Source organism: Chelonoidis abingdonii, chromosome 2, assembly GCF_003597395.2.
Source record: "Chelonoidis abingdonii isolate Lonesome George chromosome 2, CheloAbing_2.0, whole genome shotgun sequence".
In the NCBI taxonomy this organism is placed as follows: Eukaryota; Metazoa; Chordata; order Testudines; family Testudinidae; genus Chelonoidis; species Chelonoidis abingdonii.
This window is the reverse complement of record NC_133770.1, coordinates 209,271,399-209,281,441: the sequence shown is the minus strand read 5'-3', so window position 1 is coordinate 209,281,441 and position 10,043 is coordinate 209,271,399. Positions and strand designations below refer to the sequence as shown.

Below are 10,043 nucleotides of genomic sequence, written 5' to 3'. Positions count from 1 at the left end.
TGAACTAACCTCGTTATCTCTAGCTTGCTTGCTAGCATATATATACCTGCCCCTGGAAATTTCCACTACCTGCGTCTGACGAAGTGGGTATTCACCCACGAAAGCTCATGCTCCAAAACGTCTGTTAGTCTATAAGGTGCCACAAGATTCTCTGCTGTCTTTGCCAGAGGACATTGTGAAAGCCAAGACTATAACAGGGTTCAAAAAAGAACTAGGTAAGTTCATGGAGATAAGTTCATCAATGGTTATTAACCAGAATGGGCAGGGATGGTGTCCCTAGCCTCTCTTTGCCAGAAGCTGGAAATGGGCGACAGGCGATGGAACGCTAGATAATTGCCTGTTCTGTTCATTCCCTGTGAAGCATTTGGCATTGCCCACTGTCATTGGGCTAGATGGACCTTTGGTCTGACCTAGTATGGCCACTCACATGTTCTTAAGAGAATCCCAAGAAGGAGCGAGTCTTACTTTTGGGGCCAAAAAGTAGATTATATTAATTACATTGTCATTTTTTTGCACAATGCAAAATTTATCTTAAAATGAACAATCCGTTTGCTGTGCTGGAACCTATGTGGCATTACTGATTGAGACCCCTTGGTGACACAAGAGACAGGAGAGAAGGGGGTAACAGAACAAAAAAGTCTCCTCTACAAAAGTTTTGTTGTGCCAAAAACAAACACACAAAAAGCTTTCCCCTTCAGTGATTTAAAATCATATTTTACTCCATTCTTATACCTCGCCCACTCCTGTTGTCCCTAATCTGAGTGCCTTGCCATTTGCAGATCATCTGCCAAGTCTCTTGGCTGTCAAGGGAGACTCCTGGATTTGGGATTCATTACTCAGGGCAACGACACCCCTGGCTCTGGGTGTCGAACCCGCGCGGTGCACAGTGGCTGGGGACCAGGCGAGGGCTTTCCCTGGCCCGGCTAATCTGAGCGCTTCGCTGTCATTGCCGGGCAGCGGGGTGTCCTGGTGCTCGCAGGGAGCAGAGCGGCAGAGTCCCAGAGAGAGAAACCGCCGCTCCTGCAATCTGCTGAAGTGGAGACATTTGTGTGTGTGTTGGCTTTGGGGGAGGAAAGCCCCAAAGAGGACGAGGAGGAGCTGGGACTGTGCTCATGTGACCGGTGGCGGCTCAGGCAGCGCCGCAGCTGCTTTTCCGTTCTCCATTCGGGAGAGCCGGCCGGGGAGTGACTCCGCCGGACGATGCGAAGCGGCGTCTCCCCAAACAGATGATGGCGATACGAGAACTGAAAGTGTGTCTGCTTGGAGTGAGTAGCGGCGTGCGCCGGGCGGGTGGAGGGGCTCGGCTTGTGCAGGGGGCAGACGCCGCCGGAGGCCCCCCGCAGCACAGGCTCAGGAGAGCGAGACCAGGCTGCCAGCAGCCTTGCGAGCCTCCGCGGGAAGTTTGCGCCGGGTCCCTTGCGGGACTTTCTTTGTCCCCGGCTCTTTGTGCCTAGTTTGGCTGAGCCCGCGATAAAGGGTGCTGCTTGGGCCCCCCCGCTTCCCCTCTTGGGCTGTTCTCCGGGAAAAGGCATTTGCGGGGAAGTTGTTGTGCTAAGGATGTGGGCAGCTGGGCATTTTTTCGTCCAGATTGTCTGTGGTCTCGCTCCACTGCTCCCCCACCCCCTTCAGTTCCCTTCTGCGCCAGGTGGGGGACTGAATGTTCTGTTTCCTGGAAGACACCATTTCCAGCTGGGACAAGGGCCTGCTGTACCCCCCAAACCTATGGACCTTTGCCCTCCACTGTGGATTTGGGGGGCTGCGTTTATTATCGAACTTTTAATGCTCCAGAGTTCAATGCACAGCTGCAGGGTGCTAGTGCATTAAGTGGAAGGAAGCTTTGTGGTACACAGAGATCATACCAAATAATAGATCCCACTCAGCTGAAAAAGTGCTTGTCTCTCCCTTTTTGAGGGTTTTATTATCGGGCTGTGGTAAATTCCTTCAGACTGAAACTTGGTGTACAACATACCAGGTTCCTGGGTGGGATTTTTTTTTCCAAAAGGAAATAAACTTGGCTGTTGAAATGAGATGCTGTTTATAGAGCCATGGAGGTTAAACCCCACCCCCCCTTTTTTTTAAATCATAAATTTTCATAGATCATTTGAAGTGAACCAATTTCACTGTTTTGTTTATCTTTTGTCTTTCACTTACCTTGGACAGGAAAATTATCATTAGTCCATGTTAATTGTCGTTTCTAGTGATTTTCACTTTCTGGTTCTTAACTACTAGCCAAGGCTGCAATCTTTGGGCAGGGAACAGCAAAGGGAAATTTTTAAATCCAAACTATTATTTCCACTGAAGTTTTAAAAGTGAATTTCATATATAAGGGCAAAATCTAAAATCTTGCTGGAATCTGTTCCTTTGAACCTCTTGATTATCCAGTCCTTAATACTTGCCATATACTATCTACTTAATCTAAACGATTCTTGTGGGATGCGGGACACCTCGCAGCATCTGATTTACTTTCACAACACACTCCTGGGGTGTTTTTAGAGCTTCTGTTGCAACAAACTAGGATGGATAAAGAATTCTTACAGAAGAATGCCTCTTCCAACTTCAGTCTTGCTTACACTAGAGAAACTTTTGACAAATGGCCTGTCATTATTACCATTCCTCTAAATGAACCAATGTTAACAAGGGTAAACAAGATTTTTCAAAATCTCTGTAGTGTAGAGAGGGCATTATTGTTACCCCATGTCATCGCTTGTTTCAAATACCCCTAAACAAGATTTTTAGTGGCATTAGCTGTGTGCTTTGTACCTTGGCTTCAGTGGAGTTACTAAAACTTGGTCTAATGAACTAATAACAGAAGTTTCATTCTGTATAATAGTAATTTCTTTTTGCTGCTTCTCTTTCTGCATTTGAAACAATAATGTGCTTAGGTTTGTGATTTGGATCTACTCTCTGCCATTCACAGAAATAACCTGGCATTAAAATGTGCTGATGAAATTACTCTTTGAATATTAGTTAAGCACAGCATGTAAAAATTCAGAGCTTTTGAGAGTCTCTGTCTTAGCCTTTCATGTAAGTTTTAAAAACAGAATAAGTCATCTGTATGGATACAAAGATTTTATATCATACCCCCATGAAACCGAGAATAGCTTTATAAACTTAGATTTGTACAGTGAACTATTTTAATGCAATATAAATGAGTTGCCACTTTAAAAAACACTCGCTAACCAAATTTTTCAGTGTCTTGGTGTTGGCATTTACACCAGTACAAAGTAGGTGTAAATGAAGAGTTTTGCCCAAAGTAGTTGGCAATAATCATTCTTCCCTCACCAATGAAAATCTCCGCGTTCATCTTTAAAATTGTATAGATGCAAAAGTAAACGCAGTTTACTCAAACTTGAGACGTCTGTGTTAGAACAAGTAGATGCTTCTTTTTCCCACAAACAGCAAATCCTGTAATCGTGGTGTTTATAGAGGCAGAAGCAGTCTTACGAAATGACATTCCTCTTGCAGTAAATTTATTGCTATTTTGTAACATTAAATGTAAGAGTTCTGTAGGATTTTTGTTGTTGTTTTGTTCTAAGGCAAGGAGAAGAACATACAGAACAACTACATGTGCCGTGAATTCAATACATTCACAAAAAAATTAGGGTAGCAGAGGAAACATTTAAGAAAACATGAAGAACTACAGTTACATCAGCCTTGTAGTTACTGAGGAGCTTCCCTCCTGAGTCTTAATATACTTTAGTTCTACAAAACCATTCACTGCTGATCATAGTCATCTCACTTACCATGGAGGCTGGCAGTCAGTTTTTTCAAGACTTCAAAAGGCTTCATCTTCATCTTCAATCTTTCTCTACCAGCAAAGACAGATTTCCAGAATTGGCCAGTTGAATGCCTGCCAGTGAGAACAAGTTCGTCCATTAATCTTTTGGTCTACTTAAAAGAGCTCTCTGCAGGATGCCAATCCAAAATAGAGCCTGAAAATCTAACAAAAGAAACCATAGAGTTATCTTTTAAATAGTTCCTAGGATCTAGTTTCATACATGTTATGAAATGGGATAGATCCAGCAGCAATGTACCCAGTAAGCTACCTGGTAATCAGTAAAATCTGAGGCACCTAAATCCTATAAAACATGCAAATCCTTATGCAAGAAATTGAGATCCTGGGAACATCGTCAGATTTTGAACCCATCTCCCTCCTCCATTTGTGAAAATAGCTCTAGATTACATTTCTCAATCAGACTACTGAGGAAGACCTCTCTTGTCCTATCCCAAACCAGTTCCCATTACAGTGTACAAACCTGCACAGTGCAAAGCATCTGAAATCTGCCTGTAGCTGCCCAGCTGACAATTCCTGATTGGGAACTGTCAGCTGGCATAGAGCAAAACCAGCTCCTGCACAATTTGCAAACTCTCCATCCCAGTGTAGAAGATGTGTGTTGTGGGAGAGACCAGAACCATCCACCACTCTCAGCTGACCACTAGGGAGAACAGCCAGCTATTGTGAACTACAGCAGCATTCCATGGCTGGGGCTGGAGCCACTGTATGAGAAATGGAGACCTGTAATTGGTTCCTTGATGCCCCAGTCCTCCTGCACTGAGCACATCTTGGCACAGGAGAGAATCTGACCCAATGTTCTTGATATGAATGTACTGACATTCAGATTTGGGGATCCAGGCTATATTTCACCATTTACTTATCAAAAGTGAGTAGCTCATTGTTTTTAAAACACATAGGTAGAAGGAAAAGCTTGATTTCCTGCAGTCTCCACCTCACGAAGCTCAGGAAAGTGTGCAGTACAGTACTGTAAGATGAAAGGAGAAATCTCTCTCCTTTTTATGAGAAACCTTTAGACCAGGGTTTCTCAGCCTGTGGGTGGGATCCAAAACTGGGTTGCCAGAATATTTCAAAGGGTTGTGTAGCAGCTCCTGTCCCACAGGCTGGCTGGGCTCACCTCCCTGCTCCAGGCACCGCAACCTCTGGGAGCCCAGTGCCACTCAGGTTTGGCCCAGCCATCATGATAACAGGAGTCCAAGTGGGCAAAATTTGAGTGAGTGGCACTGCAACCCCGTGAACCAGGTCACAACTCCACTCACACAACTTTGGTCCAGTCAAGGGGGCAGGGCCAAATGTGAGCAGCGGTTATAACTCCCAGAACCAAGAGCCAAGCCCAGCCAGCTGCCCTGCATAGTAGCTGCAAGATCTGCCACTGTGGGGTGAGTGCTGGACTCATCCCCTCCCCCACTCCTCCCTCCACCCAGGAGGCAGGACCCAAATGTAACCACCCCAGGCAGGGCGTCCACCCCCACACTATTTACTGGGTTGCAACAGGCCATAAACATCTACAAGTTGGTCCTGAGCCCAAAAAGACTGAGAACCACTGCTTTAGACAACATTTTAAGACTACATGCTACTGGAGGATGGTCCCCCATGTTGTGTCTAATGGAGTGAGAAACATGAGACATGAACAGAAGAGTGATGAAAGGGAACCTCCGTGCAAACCTGTTCTAATCTAACCCAAATTTATACATAGGTTAATTTTAGGATTAGGCTGTAAGACACTTGGTGAGCATAGATTCATAGATTCCTGGCCAGAAGGGGCCATTATAATTATCTAGTCTGACTGGCTGTTCAGCACAGGCCATAGAACTTCCCAAAATAATTCCTGGAGCAGATCTTTTAGAGAAACATCCGATCTCGATTTAAAAAATTGCCAGATAATGCTTGGTAATTGTTCCAGTGGCTAATTACCCTCATTGTTAAAAATTTATGCCTTATTTCCAATCTGACTTTGTCTAGCCTCAACTTCTAGCCATGGGGTGGTGCTCTGTTACTCATGATTCAGTGAGAAGAAATAATTTGAGGGGAAGCAGGTTGTGCTTGCTGGTGGGCTTTCAAGGACATTGCGTCTCACTAATGTTGCAAGGTATTGAGCAGCTAGTTGTGAATTATCCTGTTTTCTTAGAACTTTTGGGGACATTTCAGTGTGAGTGGCCCCATGCCTGCCTCTTCTCTTGCTTTCTTTTGAGTAGAGCTATTACAGCTGAATACGCTATTACTCCTGGATAGCAGTATGAATAATGTAAAATAGCCGTGGCACACATATTTTGCAAATACTAGGTTTCACTTAAGCATGTATGCCATGGTCATGCCCCGTCTTCGCCCCATAAGCATTTCATATTCACTTCCTCCCGTTTATCAGTGCTCAGAGATTTGCTTGCGTTACCTAGCTCTGTGCAGAGAAATCTAATCATTCTGCACACGTGTTGAGTAAATTGTATATTTGCACTTTGGAGCTCTACTCTTCTTTCTGCAGCCTGTAGGACTGAGGTATAGCTTCTTGCCAAGTTCTGACATAACTGTTGTGTTGCAACTACTAACAAGGTTTCTGCCTTTGGACTGAGACTGTACTCCTTGACTTGTTACATTTTAGGGAAACTGTTAGCTTGCCCTGGTAGGGCTTCAGGAGGTCGCTTATTAGTTTTTATCTCCTGTGACCTACCTGCTCCTCTGCTTTCTTTATGTACCAAGTTTTTACGTTATGTCTGGGCATGTGTTGCATGTACAGTGCTGTACAGGTGTATCAATTTCCAGTGTGAACACATGCAGATTATAGAAAAGTGGTCAGAATTCTTTGATAATGTAGGTAATCTGGAAAACGTTGTTAATTTTAGTAAGGATAAAATCTCTCTGGCATTCCAGTTGTGATGACATGATAAACTAAGGGAAAAAATAGGACCTGGACTGCAATAGAATGTGGAGCCGTTTTCTGTAGCAAAATCTTTCTGTAAAAATTGAAACATTTAATGTACCATTTAACTTAGCCGTTACATTGCAAGTGTCTCTCTGAATATCTTTAAATTTTACTGGTGTTTAAAAAACAACAGAACGTATTAAATCTGACCTGCCTCCAAAAACCGTTATGTTATAGGGTTTCTGTCTCTGTCTCAGTGAGGGACTGGGGTGGGGAAATCGGGGCACAGTGGGGAAGGGGTGTCCATCCCTGGAGTGAGGGGCCGGGGTGAGGAAATCGGGGCACATGAGGCGAGGGGGTCCATCCCTGGAGCAAGAGGCCGGGGTGGGGAAATTGGGGCAAAGTGGGGCGGGGGGGGTCCATCCCTGGAGCAAGGGGCTGGAGTGGGGAAATCGGGGCACAGTGGGATGGGGGGTCCATCCCTGGAACGAGGGACCGGGGTGTGGAAATCAGGGCCCAAGGGGGATGGGGGGGTCCATCCCTGGTGCAAAGGGTTAGGGTGGGGAAATTGAGCCACAGAAGGGCGGTGGGGGGCAGACAAGTTACCTGATCTCCTCTCCCCCGCCCCCAGACAGCGCCCGTACCTACTTTGGAGCCCGGTCCAGGAATCAGACCCTTCTCTCTGTCAGGCTGGGGGGTGGGAAGAGCAGCAGCTGTTAAGCAGAGACGCTCCTCCAGACCCCAGCAGCAGCTGCTGCTTTTCCCACCCCTCACTGGCGGAGGCCGGTTACTGCAGGTAACCAGACAAAGCTGACTGGACGCTGCCAGTTTCCCTTTTTGAGTGGATGTTCCGCTTGAAAACTGGACACCTGGCAACCCTAGGCTATTATTTGTACAATGGTAGCCCAGAGGTCTTTGTCAGGATTGTGCTAGGCACTGTACAAACATTAAATAAAAGAGTCCTTGCCAGAAAGAGTTTACAATCTGAAGATTGGCTCTATGGAGGCAGATCTTTATGCTGACATGGGGTCCCAACGAAGTCAATGGGGCTCCAGATGGGTGCAGGGGTCCATCCACACATAATATATTGTAGTTTTGTCACGTAAAGAGGAACAAAATGTAATGGATGGGTGCAGAAGACAAGGGTGGAAGTGAAAGGATTGCAAGATTATGTCTATTAGCTAAATGTAGATTTCATTAAGTTTTTTATTTATGTACTGAATAGCAAGATGAGTGAACAAGAGAGACTGAATCACTGACAGGCTATTTTCCAGTCAGTGATACTTCACTAACTTTTGTTAACTCATCCATGGGTGGTGGGTATCATAGGCTGGTTCCCAAACAGCCGGGTGTGGCCCCATCCATGCTCTGCCCCCAGACTCCCTCCTGCTTCCTGCTCTAGCCACTCTTTCCAGTTCCCCTGGGCAGTGGCCCCGGCTTGGACTCAAACTGGGGCTGGCACTGACCTTCGGGGATGGAAGGACTGGGGCCGCACCACCCACCCTCTAAGCACTCTGAGGCTGGGGGGACTGGGGCCATGCCACTGGCATGCTGGGGCTGGGGGAGCTGGGGCTGCTCTGGGGCTGGGGCTGCTCTGGGGCTGGGGCCAGTGGCTGTGGTGGGGGGCTCTGGGCTGCAGTGTGTGTGTGTGTGTGCGTGTGTGGGGCATGAAGGGGTGGGGGCTCAGATGGAAAGGGTGGGGCTGGGGGTTATTCTCCCCCAGCCAGCAGTCCATGTGCCACCCATGCACTCATCTTATTATTAAAAATAATTAAAAAAAAAACATCAAGGCTACACTTAGGTCTAAATTTCCATATTCCTGTTTTCCTCTTTCACCATTCACGTGTTAGAAACAGCAGAAAACTGTGGAATTTTGACTTACATATTTCGTGTGTAGGAACCACAACCCAGTAACAACTGCCTAGAAAAATCAGTTAGATATTGACTGAGAAATGTAATTTATTTCTTTTGTTTTGGTAAATAAATATGGTACGTTTACAAGCATAAGTTAGCTTTTTTCCTTTTTAATAAGCCTGATGAAACATTTTTATAAAGAGTCAGATTCACATTGTCTTGCACATTGAACAATGGATCTGCTAAACTCAGAATGCTACAGAATCCAGAATTTTCTGTCTTAAATGCTTTTCTGAACAGTTTCCAACACTTTTTATTATTATTTATTCTTCCTAAAGTTTGGGAGGATTATTTAGTAAAATGACTCAATTACATTAGGACTTGAAACATCCTTCTAGAAAAAATAAACAGAGGCCACATTCTGCTCTCAGTTACACCTGTACAACCTGACTGAACACACTAGGCCAGGGATCGGCAACCTTTGGCACGTAGCCCATCAGGGAAATCCACTGGCAGGGTGGGATAGTTTGTTTATCTGCAGTGTCTGGCCAATCACAGCTCCCACTGGCCGTGGTTTGCCGTTCCAGGCCAATGGAGGCTGCGGGAAGTGGCTCGGGCCGAGGGATGTGCTGGTTGCCACTTCCTGCAGCCCCCATTGGCCTGGAATGGCAAACCTTGGCCAGTGGGAGCCGCGATCAGCCGAAACTGCGGATGCTGCAGGTAAACAAATCGTCCTGGCCCGCCAGTGGATTTCCTTGACGGGCCCTGTGCCAAAGGCTGCCGATCCCTGCATTAGGCCCTAGTCAACAGCTACAAACTTCTGTCAGTTATAACTACGTCACTCAGTTATGTGTAAAATCCATCCCCCTAAGCGTGCAGTTATACTGACCTAATTCCTGGTGTAGACAACGCCTCTCGGGCAGGTGGAGTACCTATGTCAATGGGAGAAGCTCTCCGTTTGGTGTACATAGCATCCTCACTAAGTGTTACAGTGGCACAGCTGCACCTGTAGTTCTATAAGTGTGGACAAGCTCTAGGTTTGCGCCAGCATAACAGAAGGCAGAAGTCGGCCCACAGGATATTTCACTACTTACCAGTAACCAGACTAGAAAAAGGATTCCTTTGTGCAGCAGTTTGTTGTTCACAGAACTGTGTGATGCGCAGTGCTTATCGTGCATTTCTGAGCTGTTGATTATACTTGTTTACTAGCTGAGGGCTTGCCGTGGGATGGGGTTATAATAAATAAATTGTATGCAAGTTGTGGTTATTCTGCATGTTAAATCATATTAATACATTTTGGTTTCCAGATTATTGCAAAGTGCTCATACGTTTTTGCTGTTGTACCTTTCCATCTTCTCAGGATCCGTTACTTTTCTTTCTTAGGGCTTGGCTACACTGGAGAGTTGCAGCGCTGTAAACCCACCATCAGCGCTGCAACTTACTCACCGTCCACACTTGCAGAGCACATACAGCGCTGCATCTCCCTGGCTGCAGCGCTGGCTGTAAACCTGCTCTGCCTCAGGTATAATGAGTGCAGCG

At 46.0% G+C, this 10,043-nt stretch overlaps 1 protein-coding gene and 1 pseudogene across 2 annotated transcripts in view; one reads left to right on the top strand and one right to left on the bottom strand.

Annotated features, from left to right (window-relative positions):
* Window positions 1-3,791, bottom strand: part of LOC116837755 (uncharacterized) — a 25,395-nt pseudogene extending 21,604 nt beyond the window's left edge.
* RAB31 (RAB31, member RAS oncogene family) overlaps window positions 970-10,043 on the top strand; it is a 117,390-nt gene continuing 108,316 nt past the window's right edge. Inside the window, exon 1 of one of the 2 annotated variants that reach the window (XM_075062945.1) lies at window positions 970-1,250. In XM_075062945.1, the coding sequence (XP_074919046.1) occupies window positions 1,227-1,250 (24 nt within the window). In that variant the 5' untranslated portion in view covers window positions 970-1,226. Of the gene's footprint in view, window positions 1,266-10,043 lie in introns of both variants that reach the window. The other variant, XM_075062944.1, reaches the window with a different exon arrangement.